General features: G+C 44.6%; 1 protein-coding gene across 1 annotated transcript in view; it reads left to right on the top strand.

Moving 5' to 3' along the window:
* LOC142889629 (NLR family CARD domain-containing protein 3-like) overlaps positions 1-27,818 on the top strand; it is a 305,633-nt gene that overhangs the window by 230,454 nt on the left and 47,361 nt on the right. Inside the window, exon 3 of the mRNA XM_076028404.1 lies at positions 18,070-18,132. Within this exon, the coding sequence (XP_075884519.1) occupies positions 18,070-18,132 (63 nt within the window). The remainder of the gene's footprint in view (positions 1-18,069; positions 18,133-27,818) is intronic.

Genomic DNA, 27,818 nt, shown 5'->3' with positions numbered 1-27,818 from the left:
AGCTAAACACCCTGGTGGTTCTGGATGGTTCTAGGAGGTTCTAGGGTGTTCTAAGAGCTAAACACCCTGGTGGTTCTGGGTGGTTCTAGTACAGACATGGGCAAACCCCGTCCTAATAGAGTTGCCGTATGTGACGTCATTGGCAGTCGCCTCTGTCCGGTGGGCGACTGCCAATGACATCACATACGGCAACTCTATTAGGCCAAACTACATCGGTTGATTAAGGTTATCTTTTTATTTTCTGTCAATCCCTGGCGTATTTACGGTACTTTGTTTGTATTAATGTTGTATACACAAAATCTCTCTCTCTCTCTATGTATTGTTGGATCAGATTTCCTTGTGCCGTGCTGCTGATCCGCGTGTTGGTTGAATGAAGAGTCACAGGAGAAGAATGCCAATTTAAATATGTCTTTAGTAAAGAAATCAATTGAGGGTACAACTATACAGAGCTCTGGGCCCAGTTCAGAACCCTAGCAACACCAAAGTATTGTCAGGGCATGAAGTCTGACTGCTCTCTGTCCCTTGACCCAGTCCTTTTATACAGAAAGAAAACATGCAAACACTCCCAGGTGTTGTCCTCTTCTGACTGGCTGCCCGGTCTCCAGACCCAAGCCTCATTGGATGTTGGGGCAGCCTTTGATCCAAGTCTCTGATTACTGAGTGCAACAGGAAACAAGTCCTTATTTGGCAGGGAGCCAAATGATCCATCATTGGTTCCAGCGTGACCTGTTGAAATAATACAGTGCACAACATGCCTGAGGTCACAGGCTCCTCCCCCCCGTGCCTCCGATGGATCATGAGTTCTCCCCCCTGTAAATGACCGGGTTATAAAGTCTTATGGTGGTCGCAAAGTCAGTTAGCTCTCTGTCCATCCTCTGGTCCCCCATGGTCACCCTCTGCTCCCCCAGGGTGATCCGGTCCCCCAGGGTCACCCACTGGTCCCCCAGGGTCACCCTCTGGTCTCCAGGGTCACCCTCTGCTCCCCCAGGGTCACCAGTTAGTGAGGGATGTTTGTTCCTTCTTGAGCTCTTTGTGTGACTCCTGCAACAATGCCTTTTCTCTATGAGTAGGTCAGCCAAATGATTAAACAGCTTTATATTAATAATCATGTTATTATAAACAAACATCTAAACTAATTATATTATTCAACACTAACATCTAAACTAAATATATGATTCCAACAGTATAGATATACATACAAGGTAAATCAAAATACAGTGACGAATGTATGTATTCAACACACACTATCTATCACCGGCGAAATAGCGTTTTGACCGCCATCTATCCATATATCACGTTCGACCGCGATGTAGAGGTCTGTCCCAATGGAGTTGCCCCCCCCCCCGTCAACATAACTTCGGTGGCCCGCCGACTCGATGCAGGTCTGTCATGTCACCCCTGTTCTAGTAGCTCAACACCCTGGTGGGGCTTCACAGACACTGACTTGGTTCCATTGACATTACAGCAACACGTTTTCTCCATGATATCCCAGGATACATTGTCTCCTCCTATGAGGTGGCTCACCAAAACACTGCATCCATCTGCTGCTGCTCCGCTACCCCCCACCCCCTCTGTCTAGTAAAGCCTTCTCGTGTGTCACAGTTCCACTCATAGCAAGGCTCCATCAGGGTTAGGTAAAAACAAACCCAGTGTTTGAACAAACTGAGTGGAGCTCAGCAGTGACAAGGTCACTACTGTCCTTTGTCAAGGCCAACGTTGAGCCTCCTACTCCCCCTACAGCCACAAGGATCCAGGACTTCCTCTGGAAACACACCAGGACAAACAGCCCACATCAGAAAAACACATTTCAGTCCATAAAATGTGTGTATTTATTGATCTATTTGTAGTAGTTGATAATAGTTGATACAACTCACTGCTGACAAGGTTTACACAACACAACAAACCGTTGAGTTCAAAACCCAAAGAATAATTGTGTACTTTTCACACACATCCCCGCGCCATGTTCACTGGTCAGTGAAATGGTCACGTGACCCCGTACGTCACCAGCAATCCATGGCTGTGGCTCAGTTCAGGCGCTGCATCCTTGGAAGGCTGCAATTTGAAAGGAAGTTGCGTCACCGCACTGCGCTGAAGGCTCCTCCCAATTCCCAATAGTCAGAACGACGCTCCAAATGCTCCCTACTGTTAGCACCAAGGCTACACCACTACTATCCTTCACCTCCTTCTGTATCCCAGGATGCTTTGCATGCTGCTGCTGCAAAGCATCCTGGGATCCTGGGAAGTCAGCTGAAATTAGCGCCATCTACTGGCAAAGACACCGCGTATAAATTTAAGTATTGAAATTTCACATCAAATCTTCAGTTTTTAACGCAGGGTTTTTACTGATTTGAACATCCAACCAACCAATGGTGAGCTTGATGCTATGAAAACCACACTTCCGGGGTTGGCCAGCAGGAGGGAACGGCGGTGACGCAACCAGGAAGTACGCCCAAGGCTAGACCGTCCCGTGAGGTTACCGGGGAGGCGGGGTTTGGGTCGGTCCTTCTGGGCCGGGTCCTTGGGAGGACGCTTCCTTCAGACGGAGGACGCTTCCTTCGGACGGAGGACGCTTCCTTCAGACAATGGAGGCTTCCTTCCAAGGATGCAGACCCTGGATTGAGACTTAGTCCATGAACTGCTAGTATGTTTTTCTAGATATACAGCGCTTACTGTCTAGGTGGGAACAACTGGCTGTGTGTGTGTGTGTGTGTGTGTGTGTGCGTGAGACGGGCACTAGTAGACAGAGTGTGCGGTCCTCTGGGACGTGGTCCTGCTGCTCTGGCTGCTGAGGCTCATGTGCTTGTGGAGGCACGGCAGCTTCCTGGCCAGCAGCTTTCTCAAGTGGCTCTGGAACTTCTTGCCCACAAACGTGTAAAACACGGGACTGACGCAACAGTACACGTAGGCCACGTTCTGCGTCACGTACAGCGCATAGTCCGTGGCCTCCGAGGGGGCACACGATGAGCCGCCCCCCCCCCCCCGGCTGGGGCCGGAGAGCTCGAGGGCGCGCAGGAAGACTATCACGTTGTAGGACGTCCAGCAGAGGAAAAAGGTGAAAACGGTGACAAAGATGAGCTTGACGGTGCGGCACTTGTTCTTCAGCCGAGTGGACAGGACGCGGACGGTGATGCTGGTGTAGCAGTACATCACCATGAAGAGCGGGAGCAGGAAGAAGAGCAGGAACTGCTGGTAGCACGGTGCTCTCGGGGTACCCGCCCTCCTCCTGCTCTTGGCGGCCGGGACCGCGTGCACCACGGTCAGGTAGCAGAAGCCAACAGAGTAGGCGCCGCTGACCAGCTTGCACAGCGCCTCGCCGAAGATCCACTCCGAGAGGTGGTAGGTGGCCCAGAAGGGGAGGCTGGAGGTGAAGAGGACATTGGACAGGACCAGGTTCAGGAGGAAGACTATGGTGGCGGTGTTGAGCTTCTCGTACTTGTAGATGACAAAGAGCACCAAGCCGTTGCCGAGGTAGCTGAGCAGGAAGTTGACGTAGTAGAAGACTGGGATGATCCTGGCGCCAAAGTGGTTGACGCCGGTCCTGGGACACAGCTGGACCGGGTCGCTGACCACGTAACCCGGCTCAGAGGTGTTGGCGGTGTCGTTGAGAAGCTGCTGGAAGAGCAAGTACTCGTCGTCGTACTCCTCGTAGTCCATGACCCGTACCGGACCTGTGGAAGACACATTACAGACGGTAAGTCTCAGTGGATATATATATATATATATATATATATATTAATATATATATATATATATATATATATATATATATACATATATATGTATATATATATATATATATTATTTTGAAATTAGTTTATTTTGAAAATTCACCGGATTTTCTTTTCTCGTTGTTGTTTTTTTTAGCGACTTCCTGTACTATTGACGAGGATCGCTCACGGCTCGCGCACAAAATAGAGCAGACGCCGAAGCGACAACTGCATGGCGCGAGCCGCGCGCCTGTTTGCGTCTAGTGTGAACCACCACATTGAATAACGTGGGCGCCGAATGGAAGCGCTCGGCGCTTCGCTTCCACGTCCAGTGAACTGACGTTAAATGCATGGCGCGATCCGCGAGGGGAGCCACGCGCCTGTTCGCGTCGGGTGTGAACTACTACATTGATGAACATGGGCGCCGAATGGAAGCGCTTGTTTTTTTTGTTGTGTTTACAAGCCGGTACACCGGCTGCAAGCGTGTGACTGTGTGCTGTGAGTCAATTCATTTCCAGTTTCCACAATCTACGGAGCGGCCAAAGGCTCAAAAAGCATTGTGTGCGTTAATTGCGCGATAAAAAAAACTTTTCGGCGATAAAGCGGCGTTGAGTTAACGCGTTAATAACGCGTTAACTTTGACACCCTTAATATATATATATACACATATATATATATATATATATATACATATATATATATAATAAGCTTTAACAGATATAATTATATAATTATAGGTCCATAAATACAATAGATGTTGTCAAGGCTGTGTATAAATAAATAAAATATGGGTACAACTACAATGCATACATACTGTATATATAAACAGTATCTCCATTATACACAGTCAGCCGTTAATAAGAATATATGAAGATATAATGTCAGCTGGAACTCACCAGTGCAGCTGCAGCCTGAGGGGGAGAAAGGCTGATCAGACAGAAGAACACTGTGCAGCAGCAGGAAGTGCAAAGCTGATTTCTAGCTTGTGCTCCAGATGTGGCCAGGCAGTGGACAGTTTGTGCAACAGACTGGTGTGATGTGGCAGGCAGGCAGCTAGCTGCTACAACAGGGTCACTGATCATTTTTATTGAAAGACATTGATGGCATAATTTACGTATAAATAAACAAATGGATTTTATGACGCAGGCAGAAAATGAGCTTCCCCTCCTTGAAAGACCAGCAGCCGCCACTGCCCTAAACAAGTGTCCAGTCTCATCACGTCAGGGAGAAACAGGTGCAGCTCTTCAAAGAGGAAATCACATTTTTCTCACCGTCATCATGGACTGCTAACAAGTGATGGCAACTGTAGTTTTGTAAAGAGCCGCCAGGGGGAGCCCTCGAGTCAAAACTACCTTCTACTGCAGACTGTACAGAGAAATGAACACATGCTGAAAAAATAACACATTGATTAACAGGCAGATATTTCAGACAGGTCACTCTATAATATGTAAATAAGAAACAAAGTGTTCAAATGTGGCCTTGAACCTTCAAACCTTCCTATGACGTGTCGGTCCTCGCAGCTCCCAGTTCTGCCACTGAGGGGCGCTGTTTGACCAGTTTTTGCTTGTTTGGTTTGGTTCGTAGCCACAATGCAACCATCAGTTGTATCATACTGGGGAGGTGATCTTTCTGCCCTGCCAACAAGACATTTCCAGCCAATAGAAAAACTATGTCAACATTGATCAACTGCTCCTCATTCATCCAACATCTGCTGCCAAACTGCTTCTTCTCTCAGTTCACCACTCAATTATTGATCAGTTCATCTTCATCAGGCCTCAGTGTCAGTCCAACACTCCATGGTCACATGACCTTCTGATGTTCCACACTTGACATGTGACTGAGAGTCACATTCTTCTCACCAGTCACTCCATCATCTCCATCAACAGTCAACGTCTGTGTGATGATGCGTTCAAGGACCGTGAGTCCTGACTGTTGCTGTCTCTTCTTCTCTCTGCAGCTGGGAGACCTTTGTGATGGGGAGTGAGGAGGAGAGTGAAGAGGAGCGCTCCATCTAGTGGTGGTTGACAGAACTACAACCAGTGGAGCTAACCAGCAAGCTGGCACGACCTTTGACCCCAGTGGAGCCTGGTGGCTGGCGGACTGCTTCTCCCTACAAGCTGCTGTGGTTACTGGGAGAGACGTCCCAGAAGCCACTGCTGGAGTTGAATCCTCAGTGGAAGAAGCAGGACTTGGAGCAGCTGCTCAGTGAAGGCAGCAGCAACACAACCACTGCTTCTGCTCTCATCATCCACGGCTGGAACATCTCAGCATGAAGGTTCCACACATCAACAACACACTGCTCTGCTCTCACTTCAGAGTTCTATAGCATCTTCATTTTGGAGGTGAAAAATACTTTTCAAGAGACTTTATTTCTGCTTCATGATCTTAAATGAGGAAATAATGTGGAAAAGATAAAGTGATTCACAACACCTGTGATGGGAACTCAAATCATTATTGAATCATAAGTAAGACAAAAGAAATTTCCCTCAAAATAATTCATGGTTTTGATGCTTGCCAGATGTTTGTGTGGAGATTTCAGAAGGACATCAATGAATCAGAAGGAAACCAGATCATTTATTTTATGTGATTATGTTATATCATCCTAACTTTGTTACGAGCTCAAACATTATATTTCAAGGATTCAATATTCTTACAATAAAAGCCATCACAACCTCTGACCTGTGTAACCTTGACCTCAACTGACGTTTCATTTCTGCTGCTTTAACACTTTGATTATATATCTCCTGAAGTCCTGCCATGGGGATTTTCCATATCTGAATAACTTGTGTACTCAAACCTTCTGTAGGCCATACCCACTTCTTCACTAGGTCTCAACATAAACCACATGAATCAATGAAAATAAATCTCACTTTTACAAACAAATCCAATTCAGTTCAAATATAATTTAAATAAAATAAATGTTACATTATAATTAATCACCAACAGATAAATCAATGCTGGATATGAGGTGGTTTGCCCTCTCTGGGTCGGTGGGGAGGCCCTGCCTCAGGGGGAGGAGTTCCAGCATCTCGGGGTCTTGTTTAGGACGCCTCCCTGGGGAGGTGTTCCAGGCATGTCCCACCAGGAGGAGACCCTGCTGGAGGGACCAGGTCTCTGGGCTGGACTGGGAAGCCTTGGGGTCCCACTGGAGGAGCTGGAGGAGGTGACTGGGTCCAGGGAAGTCTGGGGGTCTCTGCTGAGGCTGCTGCCCCCGAGACCTGACTCCGGATACGGCAGTAGAAGATGGATGGATGGATGGATGGTTGCCAGGTGATAGAACATTTCATAAAAACAGACTCTGCATTATAACTTCTATTACACTCTAAATAACTCACTCCAATATAACTGCACTCGTCCTTCTCTCACATTACATTGGATCACAATGACCAAACAACACAACAAAGACAATGATCCAACTGTACTGCCACTTCCAGACTCAGTGTAGGTCTGTAGGCCTCTTGGACCTTCATGTGAACCACTGCGTGTTGACTGGAGGTGAAACATGGCTGACTGCTGTCCTCCTACCTGGACAATGCAATCTCACTTTCAATCTCACAGCCAATAAAAAACCTGATTGTGATTGAGAGGTCCTCAGCAGCCAATCACTGTTGGGAGTCCAGCCTTCAAACACTCCTCCTGAATCCACAGTCACATCTGTGAGCATCTGGAACTTTGGCCCTGATCCTCCACACCACACAACTTGGGATGACAGCGCCACCTACCTGGATCCTTTCAGCAGCCAGTCCATGCTCTGACCCGTTTCCACTGTGGCCTGTTGGCTCATCTGGACCGGAGTCTGGATCATCAGTGTCCAGGTTCATGGAATCTGTCAGAGTGCCGCCGTCCTGTGATGTAATGATAGAGAATCACTCTATTTATACTAATGTGCAGAACCACTAGAGTGTCATTTCTTCACTGCTGTCAGCAACAAGCATTTGGTGTCACACTGGTGTACAACACTTATGGGCTAATTAATAAGAAATGACATATTTATGAATCACCCGCAATGCCCAGATTGTTGCTGCTTATCTGCTGATATGAGCCGTCAACTGTTGCAATATAGAACCACGGGCAGGAAATTACAATTAGTGTAGAGTGTATTATAATTTAAAAGTTTACTAACGGTAGTTCTTTAAAGAATTTAGCAGGGATGGAACAGGCTAACGTGACGACATCACTTGTAAAACGGTAGGAGCTCAACCTGCTGTCACGGTGAAAACTCCGTGTTACGTCCCGTCTAGGGGGACCGAGAACCGAGACCGAGAACGTGTGGGACACCTTCCCCCACTCCCAAGCCTCATTAATTTCTCACGGCAGTTGGCGGTTTTCAACAAAAACATATATGAATCAGTAAATGAAATAAACAAAACAACTTAACCGGTGGGCAGCAAAGGCTTCAGGGTGGGCCCAGGCCAAAATAATAAACCAAACTCCAACTAGCTCGCCTTAAGAACTAACTAAAAAAAGAAAGAGAAGCCAAATACAGAAAGGCTAACCTCCCTACATACTTAATAAACAGGAGAAAAGAGGGGACAAAGAAAATGGCAGCCCACCCCTTTTTTTTATTAACCTCTTTCAATGAACTCCAAAACATACATGGTCAAAATCCATATTATTATTATGTTGTTGTTTTTTTTTAATGCTCATACAAAACAAAAAAAGTGGAGGGAGAGTCGTCTGAATTGGGTTCAGTGAGGATCACATCCACTTGTAGCGCATTATTTCCGGTAGCAAGCTTCTCCTGTTACGACTTTTCACGTTGACTTTTCCGTTCACTAACTCACTCAACCGTGATTGGTGGAGTGATGAGCACACAGCACGTGACCTCTACGATGAGCTTCCTCCCACGGAAGTACCATAGGAGGACACGGATTAAATAGTGTGGCTTGTCCACCAGAAGGCTGTATTATGGTGTACGTAATATAAAACTTTGGCCCAGTTCTGCTTGTATTGCATTGTATTGGTTGGTGTTCCTGAAGTTTCATTTTTCGTCCCTTTTTATTTTTTACATCCATGTTTGTGATGAAATTGTATTGTGAATCGTGAGCTCGCATTGCATGCTGGGAAACAGCGTCACTCAAGGAAGTTTTCACTTCGCTGACACGGTCCTGAAGGGAAGTGGGTTTTAGTGCACTGGAACAGGATGAATGTGTTTAATCAAGCAGTACAAACCTGATTAATTGTCTTAATACTTCACTTCGAATGGCCATATTGTTTAGGATTAGAATTAGATGACAACTTCTTCACAATATTTGCAACTATTCAATTTGACCAGCAGGTGTCAGTAGAAGACGAAATTTCATGTTGACTATTTCCTAATGGAAGTGCTCTCTTGACGGACGGTGTAAAAGGAATATATATATATATATATATATGTATATATATATACATATATATATATATATGCAATTCATATTTTAACGGTTTATATAGACCCCTCAGGCTCCATTCAAAATGGGGGTTATTGTAGGAGAGTTGCAGTCAACTGAGATTTGGAGAGAGTTTGGATTACTAGATTTTTGATCGCGTTTATAGTTTGGAGTGTTTGAGACTAGATAGCGTTTAGTTTGGAGATAGTTTTGAGAGCTTAGGGAGAGAGTGAGGAGAGGAGAGGTGATAGGATGGAGCCCCCTGTCCTGTACATCAATGTCCATGTTACACAAGCATCTATGCCAGGGGTGCCCATTACGTCCATCGCGATCTACTGGTCAATTGCGAAGGGAGTTTGGGTCGTGTTGTGTCGTAGACAGTAAATAAGTACGAGTAGTCGGGCGAATTCAGGAACACGTTTTTACTTAGTTTTCTTCTCAGGCTATTCACCAGCACAGTCTATATGTTACATTGCCACCTCAAGGTGGAACACTGTCAATGCAGGCAAATACCACATATCCCCCTTTTAAGAAAAACAAAGGATATCCATTCTGGAACTCAAAGTTAATTTACCCATGCCCATATTACTTAACACGTTAAGTATAAACTGAAATTACACATTCACCTTTTTGCAATAGGGGAACTTAACAACTGTAACGTATTGCATTTATTTTTCTTTTAGTAAACTTGCTGGGCAAACTGGTTGAATGTGAGAAACAGAAATTGAAGAATATAGATTTATGCAAAATATTTAACAGAATGAAAACCACAGTACCAATCAGATAAACATTTCACACTCTCCCCCCAAACCTGCTAGGTTTCAAAATCACCCAACCAAACAGGCGGACGAATCTGCCTGCGACACCGCTGGGACCTGGCAGGTAGTTCAACAGGTGGAAGTGTCTGAGGGGGTACATAAATGTCCTCGGCCCGGACACCATCATTGTCTGAGGGGCCCGCACAAAAAGGAAAATTAGCACGAGACAGGTGTATGGCATTCCATACTTTCCCATCAGAAAGTTCAAAGGTTGCAGGACCTCTCTGAGCAACCACCTGCAGGGGCCTTGTGTATCGAGAGTGTCCTTTCTTTATGATTCCAGGCTTTTTTACCCTGACATAGGACCCACACTGGAACTGGGGAGACTGTGCTCCTCGATGCTTATCGGTGTAGTGCTTGACTTTAGCTTGTTTCAGAACCACCCGGTCTTTCAACCCAGCACGGTGAAGAGTAACAGGAGAAGAAAAGTCCCTAATGTTCAACTTAGTGCGGAACAGGCGTCCATGAAGCAGTTCAGCAGGAGAGATTTGAGTCAGGGCGTGAGGAGTGGCACGATATGTAAAAAGGAAATTGGAAACAAAAGATTTCCAAGGTTGACCTTCTATGTCAGCAGTTTGTAAACAGTCCTTCAGAACCCTGTTCCATCTCTCTACTTCACCATTGCTTTGTGGGTAATAGATGGAACTGCGGCGGTGTGTAATGTCCCGAGCTGCTAGGAAAGCCTCAAACTCGGCAGACACAAATGAAGGGCCGTTGTCAGTCACCAACTCCATTGGATTACCTTCTCGACTGAAGACGGTAGACAGAAATGAAATTACAGTAGCAGATGAAACATTGGATGTAAATGCAACCTCGGGCCATTTGCTGTAATAATCCACCAAAGTAATAGCAAAACGGCAGTCTGGCGGAGCAGAGTGGAATGTGCCCACAATATCCATGGCCAGCTTCTCCCAGGCCGCATTGGGCAACGGCACTGGTTGCAGTGGGGCAGCTCGAGTTATTGCTGTCTTGTCATGCTGGGAACAAGTAGTGCAGGATCGAATGGCAGCTTCAACATCAGTGTCCATACCAGGCCACCAATAAAGCTCTCTCAGTCTTTGCTTAGTCCTGACCATACCTTGGTGCGTATCATGGGCTAACTGAATGAGGCGTGGTCGCAAAGCCCAGGGAATCACAACTCTATGAGGACCTCTCACCAAAACCCCTTCCAGCTCAGCCAGTTCAGTCTGTATTCTGTAAAAGGGCAGCAGGGCAGGATCCAAGCCTTTGGCTGCACGGGGCCAGCCATTTCTGAGATGCATGAGCACTTTCTGCAGAACTGGGCAATCTTGGTAGGCGTTATGTAGCTGGTCAGTCGTAACAGCTGTCAGTTCCACAGTCACCATCGCAATTTCGTCCTCCTCCAACTCCTGCGGTTCAGAAGATGGCAGGGGTAGACGTGACAAACAATATGCTACAACGTTTTCTCGACCAGGCTTGTACTCCACAGTGTAGTTGAAGCACATTAGACGAGCAGACCATCTTGAAATCCTCATACCTGCTCTTCCGAAGCCTTTTGTGGACAGCAGGGTGGTGAGAGGGCTATGGTCCGTTCGCAGGGTGAAATGCCTTCCCCAGAGGTATGTGCGCCAGCGTTCAGCCGACCACACACACGCCAGAGCCTCTTTTTCTATAATGGAATACTTTCTCTCGCACTCTGTGAGAGACCTGGATGCAAATGCGATAGTTTTTTCACAGTCACCATGCAGCTGAGTTAACACTGCACCTATCCCGTAGTCACAGGCATCTGTAGTGACCAGAGTTGGGAGAGCAGGGTCGAACAGTGCCAGTGCAGGACTTGAAGCAATCAATTCTTTTACACGAGAAAAAGCTACTTGGGCAGCATCAGTCCACGTAAATCCAGAATTCCCTCTGAGCAGCGCACAAAGAGGTTCCACAACAGAGGCATAACAGGGGATGAACTTGGAATACCAACCGGTGAGGCCCAGGAAGGACTGTAGGGCCGTAGCATCACGCGGAGGTGGAGCCTCTGTAATGGCAGTGACATGATCTGGGTTTGGACGGATGCCTGAAGCGGAAACAACGTGGCCCAAAAATGAAAGTTCATTTTGTCTGAACAAGCACTTCTCAGCATTCAGTTTTAGTCCACGGTCATTCAGTCGTTGCATCACAGCTTTAAGTCGAATCTCATGCAGTGTAGGGGTGTCAGCATACACAATTATGTCATCCAAGTAACACTGCACACCCTCCAAACCTGCGAGAATCTGAGACATCATCCTCTGAAATGCACTTGGGGCAGATGCCAGACCAAAAGGCACTTTCGTAAATCGAAAAAGTCCCTCATGAGTAATGAAAGCAGTGAGGTCCCGACTCTCTAGGTGAAGAGGTACTTGGTGATAGGCATTTTGAAGATCAATAGAGGAAAAGATCTTTGCTCCACGAAGCTCATGGAACACTTCCTCTATATGTGGCAGTGGGTGGCTGTCGATTACAACGGACTTGTTGGGCTCACGCAAGTCTGGACATATCCTGAGCCGGCCTGACTTTCGGTTCACCACCACAATTGATGACACCCACGGGGAGGAGTCGATTCGCTCAATAACACCATCCTACTCAAGTCTTTTTAATTCCTGAGACACTGCATCACGTATGGCAAATGGCAGGCGACGTAACTTCTGCTGCACAGGCTGTATATCTGGTTTCACCATCACTTTATGTACAAATCCAGAAACTGTTCCAGTGCCTGATTTTCCTGCCACAGCAACTGTGTACTGCACTGAGATAGCAGGAGCTTTAGTAGTAACGATGCCATCCCTTATCTCGAGTTGAAGAGCATTAAAAAGATCCATGCCTAAAATTGGTGTGCCTCTTGGAACAATATGAATGTACTCAGATGTGCTTTTTGTCATGAACTTTACTAAAAGTTCCAAACAACCAAGAACAGAAATTGGTTCCCTTGTGTAAGTAGCCAGATTTTTTCTGGGACTCAGGAGAGGTGTATGGCTAAAATGGGTTTCATACAGGTGCTCTGGAAGAATGGAAACACCTGAGCCAGTATCCACAATCAGGTCAACAGTAACTGGAGAGCCACCAGCAGCCATCAAGGAAACTGTGCATGACAACTTACTGCTTCTTGGATTCGTGTCATTCTCGTCCACCAGCAGCACTGTGACATTTTCACCAGAAACTTCTCCCACGCTGCTAGAAGCATCTCTGCTTTTACACACCCTGGCAAAATGTCCATGCTTAGTGCACAGTCTGCAAGTAGCTGATTTAGCTGGGCACTTGGGGTGATTTGCAACATGTGATGACGAACCACATCTGTAGCAAGTCTTACCAGCAACCTTCTGTCCAACACAGAGAGTAGCAGCTGCCGTCTGTGGCGGCTTGCAATGATAGCTGGAATACCTTTGCTGCTTCTGTCTCCCGCCACGAAAAGTAGTTCCACGGACAACGCCGACGACAGACTCCGCTCCTCCACCTGAGGAAGCGATCGTCTTTGCTTCAGCAGCAGCATTCTCGATCTGGGCAGAAATCTTCAGTGCCTTATACAGGGTTAACGTATCCTCCAGCAACAGGCGTTCTCTGATCCGTGCATTTGACGTCTTCTCCACAATCTGGTCCCGAATCATGTCTTCAGATAAAGCGCCGAACTCACATGTCGTAACGAGCTCCCGAAGAGTCGCTGCGTACTGAGCCGTAGATTCGCCGGCACGTTGGGCTCTCTGGCGAAACTTATTCCGCTCCGCGACAACATTCAATTTCGGCACAAAAAAATCCTTCAAAGCTTTCAGTGCATCATCGTATGAATCACCGATCGCTGGCAGCGTGTAGAAAATGCGCTGTGCTTCCGCGCCGACCGTGTGAATTAGCAGTGCACGTTTTCTCTTCTCTTCGATTCTGTCGGCCAGAGCTAGCACGTAGTTGTCAAACATGCGAAGCCACGTCTCAAAGGGTACCGTAGGCTCACCCGGGTTTTGCAAAAACGCCGCAGGTGGCGAAATCCCATACAGAGCCATCCTCGTCGCCAATATGTTGTGTCGTAGACAGTAAATAAGTACGAGTAGTCGGGCAAATTCAGGAACACGTTTTTTTACTTCATTTCTTCTCAGGCTATTTACCAGCACAGTCACATGTTACATTGCCACCTCAAGGTGGAACACTGTCAATGCAGGCAAATACCACAGAATGGAAGTGTGGTTGTTGTTTTATGAGCTAATGGATAGACAAGTGGCCTATAACATAAGACACTTAAATGAAGTGAATAGGATATGTCCACAATGTCAAGAAAGGAAGCAGGGTGTCTTTAAAATCGATAACATTTGAATAAGTATTAAAAGTTGAGTTGATGTTATACTTGTATTGACATTATGAGTAATTTATACAACTTTTCCCAGGAACTTTTCCCAATGATGATGGTGCAATTCAGCATTCTGCAGGTAGTCAACACCAAAACAAGCGTATTCAGCTGTCATAATCCTGTTTGTAAATCATACACATAAACTGTGTACTTGTAATATAAGTCAAACTTTGGTAACTTGAATATAATTCTCACAAAGGGATTTTTCATGTGTATGCACTTTGTACCTGTTATGAATTAAAAAAAAAAAAACATTCATAACTAAACTCAGTTGTTGGTTTCCATCTCTATAAGTTAACAAAGATACATAGATACCTATGAAACACTTGTTCATCTTGCTGAAACTAATACTAGGTTACTAGTACTAGATACACCAGTATACTCTCCCGGAGCACAGATCAACCCACTCAAACAAACAAAAAGCATTTTACTCAGTCAGATAAGATTACTAAATGCTGGATGATACACTGTTTTGTGCATTATTTGGGTAAATAAAATAGTTCTATTATTCATACCTCCGCCTACCATTTATTATTACCTAAGGCATAGGGCATTTAAAAAAACAAAACAAATGTCATTCCGGTGTGCCACCCTTCCACAGTCTGTGCCCCGAGCTTGCCCCCCCAAGAAAAAAATTCTAGGACCACCCCTGTTTCCAACACTGTGGATGCTCGGTTGTTTATTGCAGCAGACAGATAAACAATTAAACGGCTAAAGCCATCTATTCCACCGTGAATGACAAATCTCCAACTTTTGGTAAAAAAGGGAGAGAAGATGGAAAGAGAAATCTAAAATATATAAGGCATCAGATAGCTAATTGAAAAAGGTTCATGCACAGCTTATTTGACACAAAAAAGGTATGGTACAAAGGTGAAAAGATTTGGAGTGGGTAGAAAATCTCAATGTTTCATTTGTTCAAGTATTTAAAAACAGTTTTGAAAAATACCGTATTAATTTGTGGTTTCCATCTATGTGCCACATTGCATTTGGTGCAGGAACAGAATACTGCCTCCGTCTTAGTGTGCGATTGGCCAAGGCTCGCACTTCAGTCCCAATTGGGTCCACTCTTCTTAAGGAATCACGTACTCTTTGAACTACAACAACAGCAAAAAAAAAAAACAAAGACAAACTACATAAAATATTAAAGGCACAAATCCGTGTTAACACAGATAATGCTGACAAAAGGTATGATTTCATTTATTAAATACCCCCCCTTTCTTTTTTTAAATATACCGCCATTCTTTTTTTAATCATCCATGTAAGCACTTTTAGTTACATTTTGTACGGAAAGCGTTATACAAATAAAGCTAATTATATTTGTTTGTTTCGGTTAAACTGATGCACAATACAGATTACTGAATACATTCATGTGGGGATCAACTTCATATCAAACTTACCTTGCACTCGTAATCCCCTGGCATGAAGGAATGCTCTCATCATTCTGTAGCCTGTGTTTGGGTGACTGAGTTGGATTTCTGCAATGACGGCATCCAGCTCTTCATCACAAAGCGCTGAATACATGTCCGACATTCTAAACAAACAAAGAATAATTCCTGAAATTTTACTTGGCAAGAGCCAAAACATATATGATTAAAAGCGTCCATTTTCACTGCAACCATTTTGACGTGTATTTGTTGTATCATTAGTGTTATTAGGTACAAGTGTTGCTGCGTTCATTGCAAGGTTAACGTCATTTGCGTCAATAGATATGGAAAACAACTACACTTAAGTTTAAAAGAAATGTGCACGTTTTGTAAATGGCAATTTCTTCTTCTTCTTCTTCTTCTTATTATTATTATTATTATTATCATCAGTGTTCTGTTAAGGTGAAACAACAAAGAAAACTTTAAGTCTAAATTGTTTAATAAATAGGTTAAGAGCAGTCGGTGTAAGTATGAAAGTCATTTCATTTATTTGTTGCATTAAGAGAAGCATTTATAGAGCGTCGTTGCCACCTACTGGCATCTTTCGGTAGTTTCTGTTGTAATTTTGAAGCGAACTTTATACCGGAAGTAAGACACGGGAAACACACTGCCAGCGTTTTCTGATGCGCACCCGTTCCTGTAAACCAGTGTTTGTGTGCCGCGAGATATTGTCAGGTGTGCCGTGGGAAATTATCCCATTTGTGTGCCTGTGCAGTCTAGCGCCTGGCAGAGTAATCATGTAGTACTCTTCCATACCAGTAGGTGGCAGCAGCAGGTAGCTAATTGCCTTGCGCTTGGAGACAAGCGAATTAGTGACGCATGGATGCAGCGACAGGTGTGTGGATTGTGGATAGCGGGACGACGGTTGAAAGTGATGGATAAGTTTTTGAAGAGGAAAAATGTTGACTCTGAACTGGACCCTGGACAAAATCCGGACCCAGATGAAGGCCCTAGTATGAGTGGAGGCAAAGACGGTGACGTCGAGCAAAGTTTCTGGCGTGAGGCAATACAATGAAAGCTATCTTTCATTTGGATTTACTTTTACCGGAGATGCAACGGCACCGACTCCGTTGTGCTTGGTATGTGGTGAAAAGCTCTCCAACAGTGCTATGGTCCCAAGTAAGCTTAAACGCCATCTCCAAACGAAACAGCCCTCAGTTCAAAAGAAAAATGTGGAGTATTTTGTTCGCCTGCGTGAACACATGGAGAAACAGGCAACTTTCATGAGAAAAACCGCAAAAGTAAACGAGAGAGCCCTTAAAGCTAGCTACCACGTCGCTGAACTAGGGTTGCCACCTACCAGAGTTACAAATCCGGGACCTCTGGGGGGGGGGGGGGGGGTCTCAAGTCTGTCGACTGGGGGGGTCTCCGAAATATACGGGACACAAAGTGAAGTGCGTCCTGTATCAGTTCATTACGGGACAGGTTTTTTAGTTACCAAGTACGGGACAATCGCGTATTTTACGGGAGTAGACCACAGGCAGAAATCAAATGAGGTTTTGTCATTTTCCCTTTAAAACGGGACAAATTGTGTCCCGGGAGAGATTTTATTTTTCCCGGGACAGGTGGTGAAAAAATAGAACAATTCTGGGAAAAACGGGACGGGTGGCAACACTACGCTGAACTTGTGGCTAAATCAAAAAAGTCCCACACTGTGGCAGAGCAATTAATACTTCCCGCCTGCAAAGCCATTGTAAATGAGACGCTCGGACCCGAAGCGGCTAAAGAAATAGCCAAAGTCCCTCTCTCAGATAACACAATCTCCAGACGTATTAATGAGATGTCTGCAGACATCGAAAGTGTGGTTTTGGAGAAGATCCCTATCAGTAAGAAATTTGCCTTGCAACTTGATGAGTCTACTGATATAAGTGTTGTTGCAGATTCTGAAGTCGACATTTGACTTTGATTTTCAGAGTGATGACACCCTGGAAAAACTCTCCATCATTATAAACTCTCCATCATTTATGCTCTATTCAGGTTGGAGTATTGCAGGTTGTCAAAGCTCAGCTGTGATTGGCTGCTCTCAGCTCTGAAGTCCAACCCCTCCCACCTCAGACACCTGGACCTGAGTGAGAACCTGCTGCAGGATTCAGCAGTGAAGGAGCTGAGTGGTTTTCTGCAGAGTCCAGACTGTAAACTGGAGACTCTGAGGTCAGTTCACCCTCTTCACTCTACAACTTCTATCACTCTTGTTATTGTTGTCATGATTTTCACTTGACTGCTGTTGGAAATTCAGTTTGCAGTCACTGGTTTGTGTTTGAAATGAATGAAACTGGGTTTAAAGGTACAGTGTGTAAAATCCTCCCATCTAGTGGTCAGCTTTCAGATTGCAGATTCTGAAGTGGACATTTCACTTTGATTTTCAGAGTGATGACACCCAGGAAAAACTCTCCATCATTATAAACTCTTCATCATTTATTCTCTATTCAGGTTGTGGTGCTGCAGTTTGTCAGAGCTCAGCTGTGATTGGCTAACGATAGGATTTTACACACTGTACCTTTCCACCCAATTTCATATGCTTCAAACACAAAGCAGTGACTGCAAATTGAATTTCCAACAGCAGTCAAGTGAAAATCATGACAATAACAACAAGAGTGATAGAAGTTGTAGAGTGAAGAGGGTGAACTGACCTCAGAGTCTCCAGTTTACAGTCTGGACCCTGCAGAAAACCACTCAGCTCCTTCACTGTTGAATCCTGAAGGTGGTTCCAACTCAGGTCCAAGTGTCTGAGGTGGGAGGGGTTGGACTTCAGAGCTGAGAGCAGCCAATCACAGCTGAGCTTTGACAAACTGCACCTCCACAACCTGAATAAAGAAGAAATGAAGGAGAGTTTATAATGATGGAGAGTTTTTCCAGGGTGTCTTCACTCTGAGAATCAAAGTCAAAAGTCGACTTTAGAATCTGACACTCAACAAAGGAGAGAGGGTGAGTGAATGAGCGCTGCAATCTGAAATCTGACCACCAGATGGCAGGATTTTACACTCTGTACCTTTAAACCAGGGGTGCTCACACTTTTTCAACATGCGAGCTACTTTTAAAATGACCAAGTCAAAAAGATCTACCTACTATACAATCGGTGTGTGTGTGTGTGTGTGTGTGTGTGTGTGTGTGGAACGCAGATGTTTTGCTAGCAGCATCTCCCAGGATCTCCGGTGCTTCTGCTGTGCGTGACTTTGAAGCGTATTTTGCGAGTGAGGCGTCTCCGTCAGTTTACGCCAGGATTGCAGGCTCACGCGACAGGCACGGTAGTTTGGCGTGTATTTAAAGAAAACAACAGCCAAACTCTTTTTGCTGTCCCTGTCTGCTCTCATACAGAATGCAGGTATCTGAAGAATACATTGATTTTAACAATTATTATAGTTTCAGATTTAAAATGAAATCTGCTTTATGTCTCTTTATTAAATCCAGCACATATAAAAACAAAATCCAGCACATCGTACATTATGACCAAGATCACTGAGTTCCTGCCTGAACCATTCTACCTGCTGGAAGTGACGAGGACTCCACACGATTGACCTAATGGACACCCCTGCTTCAAACCCAGTTCCACTCATTTCAAACACAAACCAGTGTCTGCAAATTGAATTTCCAACAGCAGTGAAGTGAAAATCATGACGACAACAACAAGAGTGATAGAAGTTGTCGAGTGAAGAGGGTGAACTGACCTCAGAGTCTCCAGTTTACAATCTGGACTCTGCAGAAAACCACTCAGCTCCTTCACTAATGAATCCTGCAGCTGGTTCTGACTCAGGTCCAGGTGTCTGAGGTGGGAGGGGTTGGATTTCAGAGCTGAGAGCAGCCAATCACAGCTGAGCTTTGACAACCAGCAGTACTCCAACCTGAATAGAGAAGAAATGATGGAGAGTTTATAACGATGGAATTTTACCAGGGTGTCATCACACTGAACATCAAAGTGAAACGTCGACTTCAGAATCTGCAACAAAAGCAGTCTGCAATCTGACCACTAGATGGGAGGATTTTACCCACTGTACCTTCAAGCCCAGTTTAGGGCGTGTTTTCATTGCCTCGCCTCACCACGGTTCGCCTCGGTACGATTGCGTTTTCATTGGCTCTGTGATTACGAGACCGTGGGCGGAGTCGACACGGTAAAGCGGGACAATGTTTTCCCCAGCATCACTTCTGTGCCATACACAACAGCGCAGCGATGGACAAAGTAGAAGTTGTTTCATACCTGCTGCTCGGTCTGTGGTTGCTTTTCTGTTCAAGAAAGAACACTTTCCCTCACTGAAGTCACAGTTGATCATTTATGCAGCAACATTTATAATTTATTGTTTCGTTTTCCATGCGAGCAAATGTGTAGTTCAACCTTCATATTTTTACCAAAAGTAAACACGAGACGGATACAACGGGAAATAGCGTTTATTTAAAAACAAACAAACAGAAAAACAGACAGTAAACACGCCTCCTTATTTGAAATAGCTGCCCTCGCGAGCCAAGGACGACTTTGTTATATGCCGCGGTGTTTGAGGCTTCCTCGCGGCCAAAAGCCACGTCCTCTCGACGAATCAGTATTTCTTCTCTCCTCAAGACTCCTGGGGTTCCCTAGCTTACCGCGCCTCACGCAGGAGCAACTCGATTTGTTTTCTTTACCGAGCGCTTCGCCATTTGGCGTTTGTCGTTTTCGCGAATATGGTTGAACACACTCGCGACGTTGAGGGCATTCCCGGTTCGCCTGCCTCTCCCCAAAAGACGAAAGTAAACATGTATTGAAAAAGCTGTTTTCAAAAACTGTATACACATAAATGTATTTGTACAACACCAATAGTAGCTACTTGTATTCACGGTAAAATGTACCTGACACGGAAGTTCTGTGTCAAAGGAGTTGGCGTGGATGTCCGCTCTGACAGGGAACATTGACGCGGACACGGAGCCAATCCAGTGCCCTGCTCGTCGCTACGTCACCACTAAACTCGCTTCGTCTTGCTCGGACCCTGGGGGATTGAGGTACCAAAACAGCGCCCCCTACAACTGTGTAGCGGCCAGTGCAAACACCCTAACACCATACCATGGCGAGGCGAGGTGAGGCAATGAAAACACGCCCTTTCATTCATTATCAAAAAAAAAAGTGTCTGCAAATTGAATTTCCAACAGCAGTCAAGTGAAAATCATGACAACAACAACAAGAGTGATAGAAGTTGTAGAGTGAAGAGGGTGAACTGACCTCAGAGTCTCCAGTTTACAGTCTGGACTCTGCAGAAAACCACTCAGCTCCTTCACTGATGAATCCTTAAGGTGGTTCCAACTCAGGTTCAGCTCTCTGAGGTGGGAGGGGTTGGACTTCAGAGCTGAGAGCAGCCAATCACAGCTGAGCTTTGTCAACCAGCAGTTCTCCAGCCTGAATAAAGAATCAATATTTGATTTCTTCCATGGTGTAAATGTCATATTCAGAGTCATTTCTCCCTGTTGATGATCCAGATGTGCAGCTGTTGGGATCACTGAGTCATTCAGTGACTTTCCTTGCTCCTTCAGACGTTCAATGGCCAAGTCAACAGCGCGGTTCAGTCTAAGCCAGTAGTCAAAGGCATCCTCACCCTTCCCAGGAAGAGTGGTGTAAAAGTCTGCTAATGGGAGTGGTGAACACGGAACAGAATCAAAGTGCTTCCGCAAGAGACCATAAATGGCATCGGGGTTACAGGTGATGTTAATACCACTGTTCCTGGTCCCAAACCTGACAACATCCTTTGCTTTGCCACCAAGATGAACAAGGATCTCCTCCGCTTGTTCCTCAGGTTGCAGATTCCCCCTCTTAATGAAACTCCTCATGAGCTCCTCCCACTCCTGGACGAAAACAGTCTGAGTTGTCTCCTCTGAAGCAGGGGGGCTCCTTCAGCTTTCGATGAGGGACATATTGCAAATGGGACACGTCAAAAGCATTTGTGGCAGACACATTTGCATGGCTAGGTCGAGGGGTAGCACTATGTAAAGGGGAACTGGCTAGCATATCAGCATGGGCAGGTGAAGGGGCAGCACTGAGTAAAGGGGTAGTGACAGATGCACTGAGGTGAGAGATAATGTCCTGTGCCACCCGCTGGCTGACCTGTTGAATCAATGCATCACCCATCTGACCTACAATACTAGCAGCAATAACATCAGGGGTAGGTGCAGGGGAACACATGCTGTGCCTGTCCGGGACAGGGGAATGCGTGCCCTGGCTAGCAAGGGCATGAGGGTTTGCATCTGAGTTGGGGGGAGGGATAACACCAGTACTGAGCAAGGGGCGCCCAGGTGTACACTGATTACCCAACACTACACCACCCCCCTGAACAGGACTCTCAAACAGTAAAGTTGAAGGATGCATAAAACCCCTCCCTCTGCCAGCACCAAAAGGAGTTACAAAAACATTACCCTGAGGATTACTCATCTTTCCAAAAAGTTAACAAAACACAATACCACAAAACAAAAGGATGAAACCACAAAAGGCCTAGACTGGAAACTGAAAAAAAAAAAAAAAAAAAATCAAATAAAAGTACATAAACCCTCTATCTGATGTCTAACACTGCACAAAAGCAACACATCTGACCAACTTCAGTGACCGCAGATGAACAGCAGCAGCAGAACAGTCCCCGGGTCGCTCTGCAGCATCGGTAGCACAACAAAAGAGTCTCGAGTCACGGCACCAATGTGACCTCTCCTATTCTGTCCTGCTTGCTGTATAATGAAGACTTGCAGAAGTCAGGTGTGGAGCAGCAGTTTATTCTCTGAAACAGAATGGGACACAACCATAACTTGCTCCGTGAAACTTGGTCACCTCCTGCTTCATGGGCTTCCTCTGTACTGAAGTAGTGATCGTATAGTTGTTGTTTCTACAATACAAATAATATTAAAAATAAAATACATTTTTCTACAAAATACAAAAAAATGACATTCGCAATTTCAATAATTCGCTCCCTAAAGCTCCATTTTTATACACTGTAACATTCTTCCAGTTACACACACATACCTGAAACAGAATGGGACACAACCATAACTTGCTCCGTGAAACTTGGTCACCTCCTGCAGAGACAACGTGCTCCGTATGAGAGCTGTGTGCTGCTAATGGACATGCTAGCATGCTAATCGTTTTTAATAGCAATAAAAAAAAACGAACTTTGCTAAAAAAAAAAATAATAAATAAATAAATTAAATTAAATTAAAAAAATTAAATGAAAGACACCAGCACACATTTAAACACTGAAACACAGTTAGATGAAGCATAGCTCAACTTATTGCATTAATTTCTGTCTCAGCAGGGAGGAGACCGTCTCATGGGCTTCCTCTGTACTGAGGATCGCCCAGAATGCAAAGCGCTAACTTCAAAATAAAATACAAAATAAAATAAAAATAAAATATAAAGAGCCATGGCTGTGCCCCAACCAAGTTTAACATGATTGAACACAATTTATTTTGTGTGTGTGTGTGTGTGTGTGTGTGTGTGTGAGAGAGAGAGAGAGAGAGAGAGAGAGTGGATGACGCCTTGCAGGTGCGGTCCTGGATGTCGGCTGCTGATTGGACGCGCCACGGCTGAGAAGGAGGAGCAGTCGAGCCAGCCTGACTGTCATCCCTCCTCCGCTCCCAAGTCTGCAGTTAGTCACTTCTGAAATGGTGTTAGAGCACGCAGCCGTAGGTAGTGATGGCCGATGGAGGCTTTGTTGAAGCTTCGACACTTGTTTCAAAAAATGGTTCATTACTCGAGGCTTCAATGACACAGTGCTCGAGGAGGTCATCTAGTGCTCAATAAAATGAAGTGCAATAGAAACGTGTTCATTGTTTCATAGGTTGTTTGGGATTTGATTCGCCATGCATTCTTGTTGGACAACACTACATGGTTGTACGGTTCAATGCTGACACAATAAAATAAAAATGAAAAATAAAGACAATGTCTCTTTTTTGGCACGACTGATTGTAGTAGACTATAGCTCTATACTTAGCCTGACAGTTTGTGCAATGAATTATATTATATCCTAAAACAAGACTAAATAGCCCATAGTTTAAAAATATGTTCAATAGTAAGTGTTCAGTGGGTCAGATGTCAAATGTGATCTATTTAAAATGTAGAATAGATGAGCTAAATAACACATATATAATACACATTGATGGGAATTGAACCGTCGCCTCAGTCTTGCAAGTCCAAGATTGTCATAATGTACCACAAACCCAAATCACACTCCCTTTTTTCATCTAAGCTGTTTGAGTAGCGTTAGCACACCGTGATTCCTCATCAACTACAGGCCTACACTTCAAATAATTAAGAGAAAAACCCAACGTAAAGAGATCACTTCCATTAGGAAATAGTCAACATGAAATTTTGTCTTCTACTGACACCTTGCTGGTCAAATTGAATAGTTGCAAATATTGTGAAGAAGTTGTCATCTAATTCTAATCCTAAACAATATGGCCATTCGAAGTGAAGTATTAAGACAATTAATCAGGTTTGTACTGCTTGATTAAACACATTCATCCCGTTCCAGTGCACTAAAACCCACTTCCCTTCAGGACCGTGTCAGCGAAGCCAAAACTTCCTTGAGTGACGCTGTTTCCCAGCATGCAATGCGAGCTAGCGATTCACAATACTATTTCATCACAAACATGGATGTAAAAAATAAAAAGGGACGAAAAATGAAACTTCAGGAACACCAACCATTGCAATACAAGCAGAACTGGGCAGAAGTTTTATATTATGTACACCATAATACAGCCTTCTAGTGGACAAGCCATACTATTTAATCCGTGTCCTCCTATGGCACTTCCGTGGGTGGAAGTTCGTCGTAGAGGTCACATGCTGGTTGCGCGTCACTCCACTGATCACCTCGGGGAAGGTCGTTGCCCTTGCAGGGTACCTGATTCAGGTGAGTATATGGAAAATATGGGTCAATGTGGTCAGTTGTAACAAGAGAAGCTTGCTGGCAAAAATAATGCACTACAAGTGGATGTCACACTTTTTTTTTGTTTTGTATGAGCATTTAAAAAAAACAACAACATAATAATAATATGGATTTTGACCATGTATGTTTTGGAGTTCATTGAAAGAGGTTAATATATATATATATATATATATATATATATATATATATATATATATATATATATATGTATATATATATATATATATATATATATATATATACATATATATGTATATATATATATATATACATATATATATATATATATATATATATATATATATATATACATATATATATATATATATATATATATATATATATATATATATATATATATATATGTGCGTGTGTGTAACTTTAACTAACTTATCTATTTCTATCCATCTATCAAACTTACTATCTAGGGATCTATCTACTACTAACTCTCAAAAAACTAACGGACAACCAAGAGCAACAAAACCAACCTACTGCAATTCGTATATTTTAGTAATGAGCACAGTGATGGTTCCGCAGCATAAAGTGTATCTTCAGTCGTCGATTGTATGTGTGGGAGTCCCTCAGGTTCAGCCCAGCTGATTTAGTGTTCGGTGAGAGGACCCTCGCGTCTGTTAAGGGGTAAGTGGCTTTCCAATGTTAAGCGAGTAGAGAATAATGTGTTAGATTACGTAATTTTTTTCCGTGAACGCTTGCATCGTGCTTGTGAAACTGCTCACCAAACTCTTGTCGCCAGCCAGTCTAAAATGAAGCGGCAGTTTGACAAGAAAGCTGTGGCTCGAGTTTTTGAGACAGGCGACCGAGTGTTGGTATTGTTGCCGTTACCCGGTTCCCGTTTGCAGGCTGGTTTTTCTGGTCCGTATGTCGTGGAGCGCAAACTTTCCGATACAGATTATGTAGTGCACACTCCTGATAGAAAACGATCATCCCGCGTCTGCCACGTCAAAATGTTGAAAAGTTACGCCCGGTTCACACAGGACGCGGAAGCGCCGCGAAGTGAAGCGCTGCGAAGTGAAACGCTGCGAATCGCTGAGCGCTTCCATTCAGCGCCCATGTTAATCAATCAGTGCGTTTACATGCAGAGCTTAATCGGACTAAGCAATCATTTGGTTTTCTCGTCCAATCGGAGTTCTCACCTTGGTCCCCGTATACATGCAACTGAGAAATTCAAATTATTGACGGATCCTCCTCCCAACACTAGGGGGTGGAGTGAGTCTTTTCAGCCGGTCAGCTGCTTTCGGTTGACATATTAAATCTATTATGATATGGAACGATAGTTCATAATGTACGTGTTACTTGCTTTGCAGATAAGGTGTACCCTATTTCTTGTGCTCCTGGTTATTTTAAAAGGCAGACAAGAACGTTGTTTGCTGTTGGAGGGCTACAACAACACTTCGATGCTACGCTTTGTGCCGTCGCTACGGACCCCAAACTCTCGTTCTTGTTGGATTCGGGTTCGGAGCAGACTGGTGGGAGAGTTTGTGTACAGGTTTTGCAAAGGAACGGTGTCTTCAGTTATACACACGCTCATTAAAGTGCCGACCGTGGAGGAAGCTGGTGCCGCTGCACGCCGTTTCCAGCAGAATAACAGCGAAATTACCCAAATAAAAACAAATCAGGAAAACATCTCTTTGCTGTGCTTTTATTTACAAAGTTGAAATTCTTCTAACTTACAAAAAATGTGAACGAAAAGGTAGAAATATAAATACGAAGGAATACGTATTTGTTCAGGAGTGCGCAAAGCCGGAGCCCTGCATTTGCTGCGCTACCCTTTTTAAAAAGGTCTCCGTTGCGCGTTATTTTAATATGTCCATCTCTTTTAGAAGAGAAAGCATCGACCCGGTCTCATCCTCTCTCCAAATGTCAACATTCTTATTTGCGTTTGCCAGGTTGTTTTTCGCTCCGTCTGTTTTGTTAGACGACGTAGTTATGCGGTCATGAGTCACGAGAGCAAGGCGTGGCGCATGCGCACTCGCATTGTCCAGTTAATAGTCCGATTAAGGCGTATACATGGCAGAGAAATTCGAATTCCAATCGCATTATCTGGGTGTCTCAATCGGAGTTCTCCGATTCCAATCGGAGTTCTCAAACTCCAATCATAATCGGAGGAACATGTTTACACGCACGTGAGTTCTCCGATCATAATCGGACTAAGGCAATAATTCGATTTTCTCTAGTGCCATGTAAACGCACTGAATGTAGTGGTTCAGACCAGACGCGAACAGGCGCGCGGCTCGTGCCATTCATTTCAATGGAAGCGGAAGCGCCGCGCCAACGAATTTCGCGAGCGAGGCTCCAAATGGTTCACACCAGACGCGAAAAGCTCCGCGACGGTCGACAAGCGCTTCTGCTCAGCTGCACTCTTTTTTTCACTCCCACTTTTTCACTTCTTTTTTTTTTCTTTAAAAAAAAAAAAAAAAAATAAATCATTTTCGTCATCGCCCCCCCTCGCCCCGTAGCCAGCCCGCTCCATAGCTCACTTTTGTTGTATGTGTGTGTAAATAAATAGAAACACGCACTCAGGTGTCCATCTCAAGACAAGACCTCTTTCTTAATGATCATTGACCGGCATCTCTAGGATCAAACAGACGTATTTTGATCAAGTCTTCCTCTGTGTGTGTGTGTGTGTGTGTTTAATGTCTCTCGCACTCTGATACAATGTACTGACAAATATAACATACAAATATGATATATGATCGAATTTGTCATTGGGTTTTTATTTTGAAATTAGTTTATTTTGAAAATTCACCGGATTTTCTCGTTTTTATTGAGCGACTTCCTGTACTATTGACGAGGATCGCTCGCGGCTCGCGCACGAAATAGAGCAGACGCCGAAACAACAAATGCATGCCGCCAGCCGCGCAACCACCACATTGATTAACGTGGGCGCCGAATGGAAGCGCTCGGCGGCGCTTCGCTTCCACGTCCAGTGAACTGACGTTAAATGCATGGCGCGATCCGCGAGGGGAGCCACGCGCCTGTTCGCGTCTGGTGTGAACTACTACATTGCTTAACATGGTTTGCGGCGCTTTGTGGCGCTTCCGCGTCCAGTGTGAACCGGGCGTTACGTCGCTAGGAAAAATGTGTCGCCTGAGCCTCCGCCCCCTCCGTGCCCATTGGCGGAGGGAGGGCTCATGAAAAAAAAAAAAAAAAAAAAAAAATCGGTGTTCATTCGGCGCGCCTGGGAAACTCTGAAATTATGAATAACTTAAGCTTGTTTTTGTCAAATTTGCCTGCATTAGCCCGTCATGATATTGTTAAATTAATTGAGAGCCACCC

This window comes from Nelusetta ayraudi, unplaced genomic scaffold (assembly GCF_046127955.1).
Source record: "Nelusetta ayraudi isolate G7.1 ecotype Tasmania unplaced genomic scaffold, CSIRO-AGI_Nayr_v1 ptg000023l, whole genome shotgun sequence".
NCBI lineage: Eukaryota > Metazoa > Chordata > Actinopteri > Tetraodontiformes > Monacanthidae > Nelusetta > Nelusetta ayraudi.
Note: the sequence above shows the minus strand (reverse complement) of the source record. Positions and strands in the feature narration are given on the sequence as shown.